The 20854-nt window shown below is 41.2% G+C and overlaps 1 protein-coding gene across 2 annotated transcripts in view; it reads right to left on the bottom strand.

Moving 5' to 3' along the window:
- Window positions 1-1165: 1165 nt before the first annotated feature.
- The window catches only part of LOC133413128 (leucine-rich repeat and fibronectin type-III domain-containing protein 2), a 123699-nt gene continuing 104010 nt past the window's right edge, over window positions 1166-20854 (bottom strand). For both annotated transcript variants that reach the window (XM_061697099.1, XM_061697098.1), the window contains 2 exons: window positions 9597-10993; window positions 1166-4049 (listed from right to left, as the gene is read on the bottom strand). In XM_061697099.1, the coding sequence (XP_061553083.1) occupies window positions 3065-4049; window positions 9597-10972 (2361 nt within the window). In that variant the 5' untranslated portion in view covers window positions 10973-10993 and the 3' untranslated portion in view covers window positions 1166-3064. The remainder of the gene's footprint in view (window positions 4050-9596; window positions 10994-20854) is intronic.

The following is a 20854-nucleotide window of genomic DNA, read 5'->3' as shown; positions in this document are numbered from 1 at the left end:
GCCTTCTCGTCCAACATCAGTGCGTGGCCTCACAAATGTGCTTCTGGAAAAGGGGTCAGAAATTCCCATAAACACACTCCTAAACCTTGTGGAAAACCTTCCCAGAAGAGTTTAAAATGTTATAATTGCAGAAGGTGGACCAATGTCCACCAATGAAAATGAGCGAATACTTTTGGTTAACATTTGTATTTCATTTCTATGTTGGAAAACACCTTCAGAAGTAGCAGGTAAACCTACTGTTAATGTAAGAAATGTTAGTTTCACTGTGTAAAGTGTGAATGCATTTGCCATTGGTGTTTATTGTAATTCCATCATAAATTTTACCTTAAACCTTTACAAGAAACAAAAGGAATTTAGGAAATTTCACCTGCACTATCCAGGTATTTATTTAAAGATCAGACGACAAAGATGTTATGGGGTCAGTTAAAATTCATATTTGCATTGTTTATATGTTATGTAATACATGCCCGTAACTTCCAGAAAGTTTTCAACTATAGTTTACCTATAAATTAAGTTTTTATGACGCATATTGAGCCCTCCCCGAACATACCCGAAGCTCAAGGATGGCAGTGGTCTGCAGCGTACAGCACACTATGCTAGTCTTTTCAAACAGCCTGCGTCTATGTGGTATTATATTTTCCAGAGTGCAAAAATGATCAATAACCTCAAAGTCAAACTCCCGATGGCCATGTTCATCAAACCTTCATCAGGTACACTAGCCTTAGTCAACACGCTCTAATAAGATTATATTTACGATGAAATTATACTTACTGTGTGCTGGTGTAAGCATCTTCTGTGGGAGATTATGAATTAGGGCCTTATAATGGGCCCTGGCAAGGAACTACATGTACTAGTACTCATGTAATAAGTGTAGTGCTGAGATGAGTCAGCAGCAACTGCCCTGAATACAGCAGCTGGACCTCAGAAAGAAATGCCTTGGCAAAAACATATAATAAACATAATAAACAATAATACTAATAATAAACAAAGCTAGTGAGAGGGGAAGAACATCCAGGCAACACTAAAGATCTGAACTACACGTGCAATGAGTAATGAAATTCAAGGCATATAGAATACCGCTATGATGTTGCAGTAAAAACACAATAGCCATGGGATTTTATGAACATTTTATATATTTTTTTCTTTTTAGCAAAAATGTTTTCACACATTTGTTCTTGTTTTTTTTTAATCCTTGATTCTTAGAATCATGACTAAGCCATGTCACGCACACAACTGTATTCTTAGCAGCGTGAAACGGTATGTTACAAGATGACACAAATAGAACTAGTAAGTTAAATTGTCCATTCACAAAATACAAAGGTATCAACATTGGTGTCACTTCTTGTCTTTTTGGTGACACCAACTCAGTGGAGGCAAGAGGTACCGTAACATACAATTTTATGACTATTAATTAAGGGGGGAAAAAGACAATGTCTGTCAGCAAGAATTATTTATGTATTTATTTGTTTTTTACCATTTGGGTGATTTTTTTTTAATGGATCATGTAGTTTCCCGCTTCTCTTGTTTCACTGAGCCAGCTAGAAACGACCAATAGTACACCACAGTAAAGCACCTTCACTGTTTGCTTGCAGTGAAAATAAAAACACGACCAAATGACATCCTCACTTTTACATTCCACCCAGTTATTTGTAGAAAATATGCCAATATACAGAATGCTACACCTAGGGATCAAAACAATAAAAACAAATGTATAAACACCCAACAGAACCAGATGCAGCAAAAACCATAGGATATTAAGAAAGGCATCAAAATGGGAAGTGGATATATCTCAGACTGTAATTCTGAATAGCCACCGATTACAAGTAGATGTAATTTACAGCTCTGAATGAAAGAGAATGATTGCTAAATACTGTAGCTCGGCTGGATAAACGAACTCAAACAATGTATAACATAGCAACTCTTTCTTTGCCTTTTTGTTCCATGCCATCTGGTTTAACAGTTTCGAGAACCTTTGCCCATGATCTGCATGTTTGTTTGTTTTTTTTTAAATTTTTGCTCCAGTTATTGTAATACAGGGCTAATTTTTAACCTAGCCAGGCTGCAATATCCCCATCGTTGCATTACCAAAAATAAACCGTGTAAAATGTTGTTACTCTGATTCATCTGACCATTGTCACCAGCCTTAATCGTGGAATACAAAGCAAATGAATGTCAATACAGATTAGATAAAAATGTTTTGACCTGTTGTGTGCTACATTTCTTTGAATCGTGTGCAAACAAGTTATTATCTGTCCTACTTCGACCCATTTATGACCTTGTCTATTGGGAGTGCAGTTTCAGTTTAATTATTTTCCTGTTAAAACCCACAAAGCATACATTACCAAAGTATAAAGCAAGGTTTGATGTGTTCCAATCTGGTACTTTATCTTGACAATGGGGCCATTTGGTAAATATTGTGCTTGGTCTATTACTGTATACGACTAAAAATTGCAGTGGGTGTACATAATGTGGTATGAAATGGCTCTATGAATCGTACCTTTTGTGATATTTTGATTCTGCTGGATAACAGTGATAAGCGAGTTGCACATCAGTTACTCGGTGCAATACTCAAAACAATAAATATTATAAATGATAAAAGTAAAATGTAAGTCACTTTTTTCCCCACAATTGTGATCCTGACGTCCTTCGATCAACTGCGGCAGTAGTCTTATTTCACGCAGTGGGTCACACAAAAGTACATCCCATTCACCATAGCTGCGGCAAATCCACTTGGCAGTCAATTCATTTGATAAAGACCCAGTAAATCCACTCAGAATTTCTCCTCTCTTTTCCCTCTTTGCTTGTGATACTCTCATGTGCCAAATAGAGGGAGAGTATTCCAGGTCATTGCTGTGCAATCCAAGACTCGCGAAAGGTGAAATATTTTGTATATACAGTCGAAGACTGTCTGAGTTAAATTTGTTGTTGAAAAATGACATGGTTGGACTTGTCATACACAAACACTGGTCCCCTGTGGAACATCCATCCCTTCTGAGCTTATATTTCTTTAGTTTATGATTTAGGAAAAGTATATTGTGGTCCAGTATAATTGGCCCAATAGTACTCAGACTGTGCTCTCCATCACCCACTCAGAGCCCTCAAAACTAGGCTTATCATCCTCATTGTCATCATACTGTAGTAGCATGCCATTAACTGACAAACTGCGTTTAGTCCAAATGTTACTGATCCTGCGAGGATAGCTGCCACGGCACTGTGTCGCTCCCACATGACCCATGTCAAAGGAATGGCTCCTTTTAGGTTTACCTTCCTGGGGTAGCCCTAGGAGACGGCCCAGCATGGTGGTGGACTCTGCTCTTCCAAGTAGAGGTTCTTTGTCGGATAGGGGCGCAATAGCTCCTGTAATCATAGTATTGGTAGCTGTGGAGGGGCCAGGTTGATGGTCCCTGGTTATCCCACGAAGCTCCATTGTGGTGAAGGCTCCTAAAAGGTGGTCCAGGTTTGGTTGTGGTTTGTGGCTGTGCCTCTGCCTACGGAACTTGCTGCTGGGCAGGGTGCTGCATTCAGCTCCTTGCATACTGTAGCAGTCACCAACCCTTCTTCCTGTTTGACTATCCAGTGAGTTGGAGGAGGATGACGATGATGAGATACTGCTCTGAAGGGATCCACATTTAAACTCGACCATTTCCTCACGCATGACCACCACAGCTGATTTGACTTGTGGCGGGGCACCGTTGAACCTGTTCATACCCCCGTTGGTCTGTGAGTACGTATTGCTTACATTGGGTAACTTTATAGTCTGGATGCCACTGGTCACCTTATAGCGCACCATGAGGATGATGATAAACACAAGTAGCGTGGCCACAATGATACCGCCAATGACCAAGATCATGGTGCCACCCAAGAAACCACTGTGAAGAGACTGGCATTGGGGATAGTCGTCAATGGTCATGAACTGGACACAACCTACAATGTTGGTGGCTGTAAGGGTGGTGGCACTGTCATCCCAGATGGCCAATACGCACAGATCATACTGCATCCCTGGGACAAGATTGGTGACTATGAAGGCTCTGTTAGTCATTGGAATCATCCTATAAACACACAGATGAAAAATAAGGACATCGTTAAACATTGCACAATGCAAATAGTAATCGATGAGCTAGCTTAATTGTATAATGCGTGACACGAGAATCATGGTTTGGATACTGTGTTTGATATGATTTGCATACATTCAATTTAATCAACAATAAATGGATACTAAAAACATTTAAATATAATGGAATAAACTGGCATTTGGTGCCTTTAAAGTAGAATGGTAATTCTTCATGATGCAATTCCAAAGACAAAAATGCTATTGGAAATGTTAAGCAGTATTTAATGAAATATCAGTCTAGGAAATGAATTAAGGTACACATGGGGTTTGTTACATTTTGCCATGAAGAGAAATTACACAGCTATCAAATGCTAAGAGTCTATTATCGGGGTCTCGGTCGGGGGGATCAAGTTCCCTGTTTTTGAGTAGTTCAAAAAAACGTCATATGAGCATGAAGTGACTTGGTATTTCTCATCAAGTCAATTTACAGGCAGCCTATCACTTTTTTTTACAACAAAATTATGTCACTTGATAATATTCAGTCAATAAGACAGGTTTGACCGTTGCTGGATGGTTGCAGCAGTGAAAAACTGCAGTCTAATAGTCTTGTAAATGTCCACAATGGACGCCACCCTGTTTTCGAATGCTGCATGGGATTTCTATTGACAGATTTTTTTGAGAAACCAAGTTACTTGCAATTGTAGTTACAAGGCAAAGATTAAAAACATACAGTATATGACAAAATGTGTTAAGGCTGTCATTTTCTAGAAAATAAACAAAAGGTTTCAGCATCCCTCCATCTCACAGATGACTAACAGCCAGCCACTATTGGTTAAACTTGAACTTGAAGGAAATTGAGCTTGTAGGACATTGAGAATCATTTATCGCCAGCACCATCAAGATAGACTGTGTTGATTTTTCCATCCAGCCATCCATCCATCCATCCATCCATCCATCTATCCTTTGTACCACGTATCCCCAATAGTTGTGGGTCAGTTGACTTTAAACATCAATTTTCTGTACCGCTTAGCTTCAATAGGGTCGCAGGCCTGCTGGAGCCTATCCCAGCTATCTTCGGGGTACACCTTGAACTGGTTGCCAGCCAATCGCAAAGCACATACAAACAAACAACCAGTCGCACTCACATTCACACCTCAATCAACCTACCACGCATGTTTTTGGGATGTGGGAGGAAACCGGAGTGCCCGGAGAAAACCCACGTAGGCACAGGGAGAACATGCAAACTCCACACAGGCGGGGCCGGGGATTGAACCCCGGTCCTCAGAACTGTGAGGCAGACGCTTCAAATTTATGTAAACTGTCAGGTACTCTAAAATCATCTTGGATTCATTTAATTTTGTTGTGCATTGGTAAATGAAAAACATTTTTTCATGTGATGTTCTGTGCATTCCAAAAGTATTCAAAGTATTCACTTTGTGAAAATGGGAGAATGTTCTAGAATGACAACCATCCAGGTAATGAGCAGTGCCTAATTCCTTCCAAACACTTTGCTTAGAATGGAGTGCTTAAAATTGAGGCCAAAGGTCAGCTGCACGCTGAGCAACGCAGCCAAATGTGACTTAACTGAACTGCCGTGCACTACACCTAGTTTTAATGAGTGCCCGACCGTTGACAACTAGTTTTGCTGCTATGTGAAATTTTAATGCCAGATTCATGGTGTCAGAACGTCGCAGATTTAATGGTCATTAAAAAATGCCACGTCAAATCACTTGTGCTTTCACAACAGAAAAGGACGTTTCAGGGTACAAAGTGAGATCCAGGTGGCTGCCGCCAAGCTGTGCTAATAAGTTATAAGCCTAAAAATGTAATAAGCCTAAAAATGTTTTTTTCCTGATAAGAACACCAGGGGTCACAGTTTTCTCATTGCAGCTAGTTGGTATACGTGCAACGGTCAACTGCCACGTGTGCACGAGTCGCCGCGTGTCTGCAATTGTCTGGTTCAGCCGTGTTTGGCCTCGTCATTTGGCATGTGGTGGGCGAGAAAGTTTAATCTTAGTTCCATTTGACCTAAAAGCTTGTTTTTCACATTCTGAGAGTCCCTGCGATGTTTTTTACAAACTGTTTTGTGGCCTTCATGAGGTTTCCTCTGACCCACTGGGCCATAAAGCCCAGATCAGCGGAGGTTTGCAATTAACGCTATCTAAAACTTTCTTCTGTCTTCCCCAAGGATCTCTGCAGCTCAACCAGACTGACTGCTTAAAAAAGCTGACTCAGAAAGAAACAGTATTTTGCAAGTATTTTCTGCCAGATTGCTCTTGGTTGTCCTAAACCTCTGCCATGTGTAAATTATAGAGGCTACTGTCGAACATTTAGTTTTGCTCAGATCTGTGTTTTGCTGAAATCCTGTTTCTTGGCTTTCCAGGCAGTTCATTTGATTTCAGATTTTGGTTTATACTTTGATAGAATAGGCTATGTCAGCTACAGAGCCAAATAGACAGGTGGCATCATTCATGTTATAAGAAATTAAAGGACCTAATTCAAAAGCAAATGTTTTGTGTCAGTATGACGTTTTAGTTCTCAAATTTGCAAAAAACCTCCATTTGTATTTTGCCATTATAGAGTAAGAACTGCAATAATTCTCTATAAATAGGCAATATTGCTGTTTATCCATCTCTATTCTTTGCTTTAATCCTTCTGAACACACTCCACCACACACGACATTGCTCCTGCAGTTCATTATTCGTCATTAATTGCTTTTTTCCATAATTTGGAAGACACTACTTTTGCTCATGCATGAAATAACTCATGCAATCTTTTCCTTCCCCCACAAGCCTATGATTGATATACAATCCTGTCATTGCAAGAATGCAGACATTGCCCTGGCAAACTGTACGACCAACTAAGGAGCACATTAGGCTTTTGTGTTACCAAAAATGTCACATGAAAATTCATTAGTAAAACTACAATGCAACTTTTTTGTCATGTCCAATCAGTGTTCAGTTTTTTTTTAAATTTTTTTATGCTTTTTATGCAAACATACTGTGTACATATTAGCCTTTTATAGTTCATGTAAAGCAAGTAGCCCCATCAAAGAATTAAACCACATAACATTTCAACAATTTTAAAGGTAGTTGTCCAGCTAACAGTACCATCATTGCCTTAATGATGGACATCCATCCATCCATTTTCGGTACTGCTTATCCTCACTGGGGTCGCGGGCGTGCTGGAGCCTATCACAGCTATCTTCGGGCGAGAGGCATGGTACAGCCTGAACTGGTCACTAGCCAATCACAGGGCACATAGAAAACAAACAACCATTCACACTCACATTCACACCTGCAGGCAATTTAGAGTCTTCAGTCAACCTACCACGCATATTTTTGGGATGTGGGATAAACTGGAGTACCTGGAGAAAATCCCCGCAGGCACGGGGAGAACATGCAAACTCCACAAAGGTGGAACCCCGGTCCTCAGAACTGTGAGGCAGATGTGCTAAACAGTCTTCCACCGTGCCGCCAATGATGAACATTTCTTTAAATATTTTGAAAGGTTCTGATGATGAGTTGGATTTGTCAAATCAAACATCAGAAGAGCAGGAAAGAAATGATTATTACATGTAAGATTTTGTTGTTCAATTAGGGAATACTAGACGGCACGGTGGACGAATGGTTAGAGCATAATGTATGTACACACAGCACCCCATATTGACAGAAAAAAAAATATTAAAAAAGAAAAACTGAAATATCACACAGCCATAAGTATTCAGACCCTTTGCTGTGACAATCATAAATTTAACTCGGGTGCAGTGCATTTCTTCTGCTCATCCTTAAGATGGTTCTACACCTTCATTGGCTCCAGATATGTGTGATTATACTGATTGGACGTGATTAGGAAAGCCACACCCCTGTCTATATAAGACCTTACAGCTCACAGTACATGTCAGAGCAAATGAGAATCATGAGGTTAAAGGAACTTCCTGAAGACCTCAGAGATAGAATTGTGGCAAGGCACAGATCTGGCCAAGGTTACAAAAAATTTCTGCTGCACTTAAGCTTCCTAAGAGCACAGTGGCTTCCATAATCCTTAAATGGAAGACGTTTGGGATGACAGAAACCTTTCCTGGAGCTGGCCATCCGGCCAAACTGAACTGGGGGAGAAGAGCCTTAGTGAGAAAGGTAAAGAAGAACCCAAAGATCACTGTGGCTGAGCTCCAGAGATGCAGTCGGGAGATGGGAGAAAGTTCTCAAAAGTCAACCATCACTGCAGCCCTCCACCAGTCAGGGCTTTATGGCAGACTGGTCGACGGAAGCCTCTCCTCAGTGCAAGACACATAAAAGTCCACATGGAGTTTGGTAAAAAAAACACCTGAAGGACTCCAAGATGGTGAGAAATAAGATTCTCTGGTCTGATGAGACCAAGACCGAAATTGTTGGCCTTAATTCTAAGTGGCATGTGTGGAGAAAATCAGGCACTGCTCATCAGCTGTCCAATACAGTCCCAACAGTGAAGCATGGTGGTGGCAGCATCTTCCTGTGGGGGTGTTTTTCAGCTGCAGGGACAGGACGACTTGTTGCAATCGAAGGAAAGATGAATGCGGCCAAGTACATGGATATCCTGGATGAAAACATTCTCCAGAGTGGTCTGAACCTCAGACTGGGCCAAAGGTTCACCTCCAAACAAGACAATGACCCTAAACACACAGCGAAATTACTGAAGGAGTGGCTTCAGAACAACTGTGTGACTGTTCGTGAATGGCCCAGCCAGAGCCCTGACTTAAATCCAATTGAGCATCTCTGGAAAGACCTGAAAGTGGCTGCCCACCAACGTTCACCATCCAACCTGACAGAACTGGAGAGGATCTACAAGGAGGAATGGCAGACGATCCCCAAATCCAGGTGTGAAAAACTTGTTGCATCATTCCCAAAAAGACTCATGGCTGTGTTAGCTCAAAATGGAGCTTCTACTAAATACTGAGGAAAGGGTCTCAATACTTATGGCTGTGTGATATTTCAGTTTTTCTTTTTTAATAAATCTGCAAAAATTCAACAATTCAATATGGAGTGCTGTGTGTATATTAATGTGGGAAAAAAAATGAACTTAAATTATTTTAGCAAATTGCTGCAATATAAAAAAGAGTGAAACATTTAAGGGGGTCTGAATACTTTCCGTACCCACTGTATCTGTTTTCTATTTTCCAGCTCAATTATCTTTGCTTAATTTTCTTGCTTTTCCTGTCTCGTTTGTCATATAAAATATATTTCGCAGAGCTCAAGGATCTCCAGAAACAGTTTCCATGCTAATGTTAAAAGGACTATTAAAGTGGATGTCTGTAATCCTTCCTTGTTTGATTTTTAATGAATGGTTTTGGGCGAAAAAAGGCCAAAGTGGAAAATTAATAATTGAGAAGAATAATGAAGAAAAACACTTATCAAAATTGATAGCTCAAATACCAATCCAGTTTTAAACTGAGACTGAAAATTATTTTATGCCAGGGTAAAAACTACTTTTAGCCTATTCCATTTGCTAATTTGACAAAGGTTCCAAAAGATGCTCAGACATCATGTAATTGTATAATAATTCTTACCTGTAAATGAGAACTTCATCCTCAGAGCAATTGTACTGAAGCTGATACATTTTGACCTTTGGAGTTGAGTTGCCTACTGTCCACTTAATCAGGGCTGAAGCTGCGGACACTTCTGACACAGATACCACATTCTCAGGCAGCGTCTTAGGCTCCCCTTTACTGATCTTGGTTGAACTAGTTATGTCTGAAAGACCAGACTTGGACTGGGTAGTGCGGTTTGTAGCGTTTGTAAGGTGAGGGAGCTGAATAATAGACAACTCTATGGAAGCTGTGGATTCCCCAGCAGCATTTGCAGCTATGCATGTAAAGGTTCCATAATCCTTGGATGTTGTGATTGTAATATCAAGGGTGCCATTTTCATACAAAGTTGCTCTAGAGGAATTGCTGATCAGTCGGTCATCAGGAGCAACCCAGTGCACAGTTGGCATTGGATCACCAACTGCCTTGCAGCGCAGACTAGCAGTTTGGCCTTCTAGCACTAGCAATTTGTGTGTATGCTGTGTGATGAGGGGAGGCTCACAAACAAATTCCTCCTCTCGTACAGACCAAAAGTAGCGTCCCTTTACACTTGTAGGAGAAGCACACGTTTCCATCTCATCCTCTCGTTCGAGCCTCCGAAGCCAAAGCACCTCACAGTTACAGTGCAATGGGTTTCCACCAAAGCTTAGAGATAATGGAGGTATGTATGGAGTACTCATGCCAGTGCTGGTTTGGGAACGTGCAAAGATAGGATCCGGTGGGAGCTTCTGCAGACGATTGGATGTAAGGTCCAAACGAGCCAGTTTTTCCAGATCGGTAAAAGTCCCCTCAGCAATGAAAGAGATGAGATTATGGTCCAGACTCATCTGATGAACGTTGACCATCTTGCGGATCGCTTCCCAAGGCACACTGAGTAGATTGTTATAAGACAAATCCAAATCTTCCAGTGTCAGCAACAGGTCATCAAAGGCCGCTTTGGAGATGTGACTTAGCTGATTGTTGTTGAGGATCAGGTGCTGCAGATTGATCAGACCTCGGAGGTCATCTGGCCCAAGCTCAGTCAATCTGTTAGTGTCAAGGTGAAGGGATCTCAGGGTCTCAAGGTCTATGAAGGAGAAAGGCTGGATAGCGCTGATGGTGTTGCGGGACAAGGTGAGGTCCACCAGACCTGTCATGTTGGCAAAGTCCTGAGTTGTTATCTTGAGGATAAAGTTGCCGCCCAATCGTAGCTCCACAGTGTGCCGATCAATGTCCGGTGGGACAAAGAGGAGACCTTTGGAGGGGCAAAGCGTCCCCAGAGATTCTGAGAGGTTCTGGCACACACAGTATTTCGGACATGCATGGACCATTGTAAGTGTGAATCCCAGAAGCAGGAGACTGATGACCACTTTGTCCATGTTACTTCACACAAAGGGGACCTGCAGAAATGACAATTAAAAAAGTATCAATTTGGGTCCTCTATGACAGTAAACATGTAGGATGGATATTTCCGAATCGATTTAGTTCAGTTCGTAACAACAAAAAATTAAAAAAAAACACCTAAACAATACTTCACACAAAAATACAGACAGACAGCTGCACATGTGGGCTTGTAGGTAGAAACACCAATACACAAACTAACAAGCTTAGCCTATGTAGACAGAGTTGTTTTGATGAGCTAATCACATTATCATCTTTTTTTCTAATTAACAAACTTGATTCAAAGATTTGCATGCACTGACATTTGCAATGCAATGGAGGAGTTGGAAATCACATGAGGATAGTTTGAATGCATCTGAAGCGCAACGATGCATATGCTTAGTAGATATTTAGAAAGCTGTGATGATTTATGCCTTGGAAATAAGTGTTGGGCACATGTAAGCAATGTTAAAGATTCACTGACCTGGTGTTTGTTATAATACCTGAGGAAGCTATAAGTACTAACTTGTCATCTAGCTATGTATCTCTATGAAAATGAAACTACTGTATGGAAGTACAGAGGAAAAACAATGTAAAGCTACATGTCGACATGTCTTAGGCTTCTCCCAACATTGTTTTAATTAAACCCAAGATTTGGATAATTGATTCTTAATACAATTGAAAGCAATTGCAATTGTTTCCTCAACCAGAGTCCTCTTCAATAAATCACAATTAAGCATGTTTATATTACAAAATGTGCTACTGGATTCTAATGATGCATAACGTCAGTTCAGCAAATTTTAATCACATGGGGGGAATACAGTGATAGAAGAATGTAAAACAGCTGTCATGCATTATCCAAAACATATTATTCATAAAATGAGACCAACTGTTAGGTTATTTAATAGGAATGCAATATTATGAATTCTTATGAAGACATACAAATGTAATAAAAAACATAGGTATTCCTCATGTATAATGTGCATTTTCCCTCCCCAAAAATTGTCAAACGTCAATAGTGTGCATTACAAATAGGTATATGAGAAAATGAAAGACTTTCACATTTTATAAATGTATGCCGTCATCTAGAGGTTATGGAAAAACCTGTACACTTTCATTCTAGTATGCCACCTAGAGGTTATGAAAAAGGTGTAGCCTACACTTTCATTCCAATATGACTGTATATATGTACAATTGTGCTCATAAGTTTACATACCCAGGCAGAATTTGTGACATATTGTTTTTTTTTTTAAATACGACTGATGACTGAACAACAACCATCATTAATTTCTTCATTGTTATGTTTTGTTTAATGATAATGCTTTTTTGAAATGCTTGACAGTTTAATTTGAATCTCATTAAAATACAATTAAATGTGCTTCGCCTGGTCCTTAATGTTTTCTTTAAAGAATTGTGCACATCTTACAAGTTCTGCCTGGGCAAGCAAACGTGAGCATATGAGCACATATGTGTGTTTTCTCTGTGATTAAGGTCTGCGTTCGTGGCATTACATGGCATATCGTAGTTTACAGATGCATTTACAGATGTGTGAAATACGCTTTTGCATCTTGCATAAATCTTTAGTTATGGCATGCAATATACTGAACACTTCATAATATTAACAATATTTATGGTCATGATTACTTCAAATGGAGCTAAGTGAATATACATTCATTTAATAGGAACAATCACTGAGAAAAAAAAAAAAACTGTCCGGGGTTATGTATTATTTGCAAATGAAAATTGTACAAACCCACAGTGACTGTTTGTACATTAGGAGCCTGATTTACCAAGATCCCAAATAGCAGGTACTAAATTGCGTGTTCACTCGAACAGATTGCATGTCCTGTTGGTGGGCGTGTTGTGTGTGCTCTAAATTACGTGTTCACTCACTCTAACAGATTGTGTCCTCTGGTGGCAACATGTAAATGTGGTGGAGCCTGCAGTATTTAAAAGGTTTTGTGCTTTAAGTAGCTCTGATGGTAAAATTGGGCAGAAGTCTTGAGTAAATCAGGCCCTAAATTTCATGGCTGTTTGTTTCCATCCAGAGAAATAAAGAGAGCTAATTACATGGCAAAGTTACACTGCCACTTAGATAAGTGCAAACTGCCCGTGGACTGACAGAACATCGTGCAGACTAAATCTCATAAAATGCAGCTGCTTTTGTGCATCTAAAAACACCACTCACTGTGACACTGGTATCAAAGAGTGCTGAAATAGTAAACATCAGACATGTCTATGTAGATATTGTGCACACCCATGATTTTGAGCTAATTGTTGTTTTACCTCAAATTTGATAACACTGTCTGTGAATGCAAAAGTTATACTGAAATTCTTGATAATGAGCTTTATCAAACACGAGATGTCAAGCTGTCATTATACATTTTTGTATTGAGTGCTTGATTTATGCTTTACTGTTAAATGGACAATTATATTAGGCATGCAATCAACAAAACATTTTTGCCACACTTGGCCTGAGACAAAATTCTCCCTTTCCTAAAAACCTTCATGATGTGAAATATTGAACATAAATACTAATGTACTGGGGACATGTAGTATGACACTCAACTTTAACATCATGCTTTTTTTGCTTGCTCCTTGTGATATTGTTGGTGCATTGATTGTTGAATGTCAGTCAAAGTCAGGTGGCTAAATTGAATAACTTACTATAAGTTATGCTAATTTATATTCACAGTAAAATATAAATGCAATGATTTGATGATATTCTGAGAAAATGAGAGGAAGATGAAAAAACCTTGTGGCTTTTAAATACCCGCTTTCATAAGTAACCATTAATACTGGTATACACATTTGGCCATGGAGCTTCTTGTCTGCTTAAACCTTTTAAAACAAAAATACACACACATACAGTGATAGCTGTATAAAGATAGATTTATAATTCTGATGATAAATCAGTCAAAAGTTGTTTTGTTTTTCTAAGAATATTTATTCAAACTTATGAAATATACAATATTCTATTACTCCTGAAAAATAAAATGGAAACATGACACATGTTTGTCATTGGACATAAATAAAATAACAGTTTACATATGTTTATTTCACTCAGCCAAAGAAAAAAAAAATAATACATGCCGTTAATCTGCAAAGGTCTTGTTGGGAATTTCTGTTTGTCAAAAGCACAGTGTGCTCACAGTATTGCGAATGAAATCAGGCCTGGAAAGCTACATTAACCTCTTTGAAACAACAATCCAAGTGTTCTATATATAGTGTTCACTATGTGGGAGAAGTGTTCTTTGAGAGCTTCCTCATCCCTCGGTGGCAACACTCACATGATAAATGAATCCAAAGCTTCAAATGGAAAATAATATCCTTTTTGTCTCTCGTGGCAATTGTTTTTGCTTATGTTTTTATTTTGGCAAAGTCAGGAATCTTTCAGGTGGCACGGTGGGCGACTGGTTAGAGTGTCTGCCTCACAGTTCTGAGGACCGGGGTTCTCCCCCGCCTGTGTGCAGTTTGCATGTTCTCCCCGTGACAGGGACCTTGGCGATCCGATCCCCGGCTACAGAAGCTGGCTGGAGCGACGTGGAATGTCACCTCTCTGCCCAAGCTGGTTTGTGAAGCTGAGAAGTTCCGACTAGATATAGTCGGGCTTGCCTCCACACACGGCTTGGGCTCTGGTACCAGTCCTCTTGAGAGGGGTTATACTCTCTTTCACTCTGGAGTTGCCCATGGACCGAGCAGGTGTGGGTACACTTATTGCCCCCCGGCTCGGCACCTGAACGTTGGGGTTCACCCCGGTGGACGAGAGCGTAGCCTCCCTACGCCTTTGGGTGCGGGGACGGATCCTGACTGTTGTTTGTGCCTATGCACCAAACAGCAGTTCAGAGTTCCCACCCTTTTTGGAGTCCTTGGAGGGGGTGGTGGAGGCACGGGCTTCTGTGCTCATCATGGATTGTCCATAACGAACACCCTGTTCAAGCATAAGTGTGTCCACACGTGCACTTGGCACCGGGACACCCTAGGTCGCAGTTCGATGATCGACTTTGTGGCCGTGTCATCGGACTTGCAGCCGCATGTCTTGGACACTAGGGTGAAGAGAGGCGCAGAGTTGTCAACCGATGGTGGGGAAAGATGCCGGTCTGACGTGGCAGGCCCAAACGTAATGCGAGGGTCTGCTGGGAATACAACTCCCACCACCGACAGAACTTTGCTCATGTTCCGGGGGAGGTAGGGGACATTGAGTCCGAGTGGACCATGTTCCGCGCCTACATTGCGGCCGACCGGAGCTGTTGCCGTAAGGTGGTTGGTGCCTGTCGTGGAGGCAATCCCCTCACCGTTGGTGGACACCAACAGTCAAGCTGAAGAAGGAGTCCTTTAGGGCCTTTTTGGCCTGTGGGACTCCTGAGGCAGTTGATGGGTACCGGCTGGCCAAGCGGAATGCAGCAAAACTCTGGCATGGGAGACGTTCGGTGAGGCCATGGAGAAAGACTTCCAGATGGCTTCGAGGAAAGTCTGGTCCACCATCCGGCGTCTCAGGAGGAGGAAGCATTGAACCATCAACACTATGTATAGTGGGGATGGGGCGCTGCTGACCTCGACTCGGGACCTTGTGAAGCGGTGGGGAGAATACTTCGAAGACCTCCTCAATTCCACCGATACGCCTTCCCATGAGGGTGCAGAGTCTGAGTTCTCTGAGGCGGGCTCTCCTATCTCTGGGGTTGAGGTCACCGAGGTGGTGAAAAAGAGGTGGATGAGATTCGCCCGGAGTTCCTAAAGGCTCTGGTTGTTGTAGGGCTGTACTGGTTGAGACACCTGTGCAACATCGGGTGGACATCGGGGACAGTGTGTCTGGATTGGCAAATTGGGGTGGTGGCCCCTCTTTTTAAGAAGGGGGTGCATTCCAACTACAGAGGGATCATACTCCTCAGCCTCCCTGGTAAGGTTTATTCAGGGGTGCTGGAGAGGAGGGTCCGTTGGGAAGTCGAATCTCAGATTCAGGAGGAGCAGTGTGGCCGTGGAACAGTGGACCAGCTCTACACTCTTGGCAGGGTCTTCAAAGGTGCATGGGATTTCTCCCAACCAGTCTACATGTGTATTGTGGACTTGGAGATGGTGTTCAACCGTGTCCCTCGGGGAGTCCTGTGGGTGGTGCTTCGGGTGTATGAGGTACCGAACCCCCTGATACGGGCTGTTCGGTCCCTGTACGACCAGTGTCAGAGTTTGGTCCACATCGCCGGCAGTAAGTCAGACTCGTTCACGGTGAGGGTTGAACTCTGCCAAGGCTGCCCTTTGTCACCGATTCTGTTCATAACGTTTATGGACAGAATTTCAAGGCGCAGCCGAGGCATAGAGGGGGTCCAGTTTGGTGGCCTCAGTATTGCATCTCTGCTTTTTGCAGATTATATGGTTCTGTTGGCTTCATCAAGCCGGGATCTCCAATTCTCACTGGAGCGGTTTGCAGCGGAGTGTGAAGCGGCTGGGATGAAAATCAGCACCTCCAAATCTGAGACCACAGTCCTCAGTTGGAAAAGGGTGCGTGCCCTCTCCACGTCGGGGATGAGATCCTGCCCTAAGTGGAAGAGTTCAAGTATCTTGGGGTCTTGTTCACGAGTGAGGGAAGAATGGAACGGGAGATCGACAGGCGGATCGATGCAGCGTCTGCAGTGATGCGGACTTTGTATCGGTCCGTTGAGGTAAAGAAGGAGCTAAGCCGAAAGACGAAGCTCTCTATTTACCAGTCGATCTACGTTCCTACCCTCACCTATGGTTACGAGCTGTGGGTCATGACTGAAAGAACAAGATCCCGGATACAAGCGACCGAAATGAGTTTCCTCCGCAGGGTGTCCGGGCTCTCCCTTAGAGATAGGGAGAGAAGCTCTGTCATCCGGGAGGAGCTCAGAGTCGAGCCGGTGCTCCTCCACATTGAGAGGAGCTAGACGAGGTGGCTCGGGCATTTGATAAGGATGCCTCCTGTACGCCTCCCTCGTGAGGTGTTCCGGGCACGTCCCACCGAGAGGAGACCCCGAGGACGACCCTGGACACGCTGGAGAGACTATGTCTCCCAGCTGGCCTCGGGATCCTCGGAAGAACTGGATGAAGTGGCTGGAGAGAGGGAAGTCTGGGCGTCCCTGCTAAAGTGACTGCTCCCGCGACCCGACCTTGGATAAGCAGTAGAAAATGGATGGATGGACATGACAGACTTCATCCTTGCATGCTCTCACTACTTTTTTTTTTTTTTAAACTGTCAGACAATTATAAAATTAAATGAATGACTACTGTAATGTAAAGCGTTATGCAAGACACATAAAACACTGTCCCTTTTGATTACCTATCAAATTAGAAGCTTATTGCAGTTTACTAGTTGGCTAGCTAGCGCAAGAACCTAGCATAGCAGCATACAGTACATCCTCACTCTGTTCATCACCAAAAATACAAACAGATGTATCAATGTAGGCTTTGTAATTAAAAAAAAAAATACTTTCACAAAAATGTTTTTTCCCATATTTCTGGCAGAAAGAAAAAAAAAAACAGCAAAAAGTGCAGCACATACACTTTCATCCTCGACCAACCTCAATTGAAAATGTTTCTACCTATGATTATTTAGGGATTATTGAAGATGTTGCTTCATCTTTTAGATTAGATTTGTAGCAAGGTGCGAGAGCACATTCACCTCCCTTTGAAGAGTGAGGTCATTTGCAGTGAAGACATCTGTCATGGCTGGGCCTCTCTGTTCATCTTAGAATTAGACAGGCACGACTGCTCAGAAGATTATAGTTGAAACACCAAGCAGATTAAAACAATTTCTCTTACTGTTTCTGTCCTCAGTGCACCAAAGTAGTAAACATGGTTCATACTTTCACTTGTTTCTTTCATTGTAATTAACTTTTGGATGGGTTAATATACTGTCTCAATTTATATTTACTGTACAGGCTCCCACTATAATAAAATTTAATTTGTATTACTTATACACCGTGAAGGTGTAAATCAGTGGTTCTCAACCGTTGTCACCTTGCAACCTGCGTTTTCCTGTTTTGCTTTTTTAAAATTAAGAGCACTAAAGAAAATGTATTGTTAAAGAAGAGCGTTATAAACGCATGTATAATAGATTTAAACATAACTATACATACATTGTAGTGCCTGCATGTTCAAAGTGCCTTTTATTTATCTATCTCCTTTTAGAGCTTTTAGAGCTTTAGAGAAATGAATGTAGTAAAATTAAATATCACAATTGACCAACTGTACTTACATTACGTATATCTTGACGCTGATCTCTCCCTTCTAGTCCCTTTCCCAATATGTTCCATATATATAAAAATGTTGTCTGTGAACTCTGTATAGTACAGAGGCTTACTGAATACAAAGACCTAATAAAAATGATAAGTGTATATACCAGCCAAGATAATTATCGTTTTTTTCTTTTTCTTACACTTTGCGTTTCCGTGTCAGTAATGTGTGCCATTATAGACTTGCTTATGTACTCTAAAATACTATGTTGTGTTATGGGAAAACCTTAACTTACTTCATTAAAAAGTAATTCCTTTAGTAAGTACTGTATTGCTCAAGGGGCTCAATACATGCAACACTTACACGTTCAGTGTAAAGGTGATGTTAACTTCCTGTTGTCATATAAACACTGTGACAACATGGGCAACGTGTTAAAATTAGATAATATTTAAACACAGTGGAACCTTGATAAAACGGACCACGACATAACGGATATCGATACAACGGACCATCGGGACGAAACAATTTATCCAAAAATAGTTTCCATATGTAAGTTAAACTGCCATTGCCATAGTCTGTTAGCTCCAGAATTGGCCGCTGTTGTTGACTTGCGCTGTGGCGCAATGCAGGCAGAGAATGGGACTGATGTATTTCCAGGTCACAGACATTAAAACAATGTCATAAATAGATCCAATTCCAAAAGACGTGCCTCCCATGGCTCAGTGGTGGCCATGTTGAATGTGGGGTATGGACGTGGTGGCCATGTCATGATGGATATATTTATTGTCTATTGTACATAGACTCGCAGCGCAGAGAGAGAGAGAGAGAGAGAGAGAGAGAGAGAGAGAGAGAGAGAGAGAGAGAGAGAGAGAGAGAGAGAGAGAGAGAGAGAGAGTAGCATGGCGGCAGTGTTAACTCTGAGGAATTCAAATATCAGTCTCTGGAGTCTGGAACATGCTATTTTTGGTATAGTTACAGTTTTTTTTTTTTTTGTGAAGTCGTTCACCTTTAACAACAGATTTGGAGCTAGGAAGCACAGTGCTTCAATGTAACGGACAATCTGCTATATTGGACGACCCCTTGCCCCTATTAGTCCGCTCTATTGAGGTTCCACTGTAATAAGAAAAATGGTTAAAAACTTCCATTTTGTGTGCAATAAGCTTGGTGGCAAGAACAATGTTTTTAGTGATTTTTTGTGTTCAGTGTCGTAAGTAATCTAGCTACCTATGCTTTCCTGTCATTATTTATTAACTCCATCAGAGTTTGACCGTTTTGTCATTTAGCTATTTGTATATTTAGTATAAGTGTAGGGTTTTGTGGGTGTTTCGAAGCGACTTTGGTAGGGCAATGGATCCATATAAGAGGAATGATGTAGCCAGCCAGTCTGGCATTCCTCCTCTTCCACTATTAGCAAAGCCTCGATCAATGGGTGGTTCATGACGCCTCACCCTCCCATGGGGAGCCAAACACAGAGATGATTACAGTTATTAGTGAGCATGGCCCTTTCCCCTGAGTCACATATGGAATTAATTGTGCAATGAAAAATACTCTTATTCCCTATACCCTAAACTCACAACCCCAAATCAAACATTCAATTAAGACAGTAAAAAGAGTAACTTGGGTGATATTTCCATCAAGAAGGGATTACATTCTATTTCTTAAGAGGGCCCAGGAGTCAGATTAAACCTTCTGTATATCTTTGCAGTGTTTGTCCACTGAAGAAAGCTTTTAATTCCAGTGTTGCAAAAAAGAGAGTTGTAGCAAGGCCTCTGGCTTAGATTTGCTGTACTGTACTGTCACTATAAGTGATAGAGTACAGTACGAAGCCAGGCTTTACTGGAGAGAGACCTACAGTATTATCATAGAAAAGCTTGGCCCTATAACAGAGTCATCTTTAAGACAAAATGTCATAAACATGTCAATCCTAAAGTTGTACAGGCTTTCTTAAAGTTATTTAAATGTAAACAGTCAGGGGTAGCAATTTTGTATGTCACAAAGCCACATTTTTAAAACAAACGACTGTCAAATGTTGAGCTGAATCTGTTGCATTTGTTTTTGTATTATTTTATACAAAGGACTACACAAATCTGTTCATATGCGCTAACATTTTTAGAGCTCCTGTCTGACTTGCATGACGACTCTACTCTCTCTTGTCCGCTGCGCTTTCCTCACACTTCAGCATTAGTTTATGTGCCATCACTTCATAATACAGTGATACCTTAACTTATGAGTTAAAATTTTCTGTGAACTAAGCTCATAACCGAATTTACTGGTAGCCTGTTACAAGGGCTGCGCTAACTTTCTCCTTCACTTGTACTTTTCAACATTTATTTATGATATATTGTATATTTTTGGGCAGAGATTATTGGCACTCTTGGACGTTTTTTTCCACCATTTGTTTACAAGGGTACAATAGCAAGGAGCTTCGGCAAGGAATGCATCTTTTCAAATATGACTGTGAAACGCCACTTTGTGGTGCTAATCTGTTAGTTTTGCTTGAGATTTTGAAAAGGTAAGACTCATAGTTACATTTTTGAACAGATACAAGAATATCGACTTTTGAATAGTTTCATCTTGAAATTTTGGCCGTTTTACGGAACAGTCGCTTATGTTATGAATACGATATTGTCTAAATTGTGGACATTTGTCATTAGGTCAACATGGTATCATGTTTTCCATATGCTGTACACATAAAA

Source organism: Phycodurus eques, chromosome 14 (genome assembly GCF_024500275.1).
Source record: "Phycodurus eques isolate BA_2022a chromosome 14, UOR_Pequ_1.1, whole genome shotgun sequence".
NCBI classification, from domain to species: domain Eukaryota; kingdom Metazoa; phylum Chordata; class Actinopteri; order Syngnathiformes; family Syngnathidae; genus Phycodurus; species Phycodurus eques.
The sequence above is the reverse complement of the archived record's forward strand: the minus strand, read 5'-3'. Positions and strand labels throughout refer to the sequence as shown.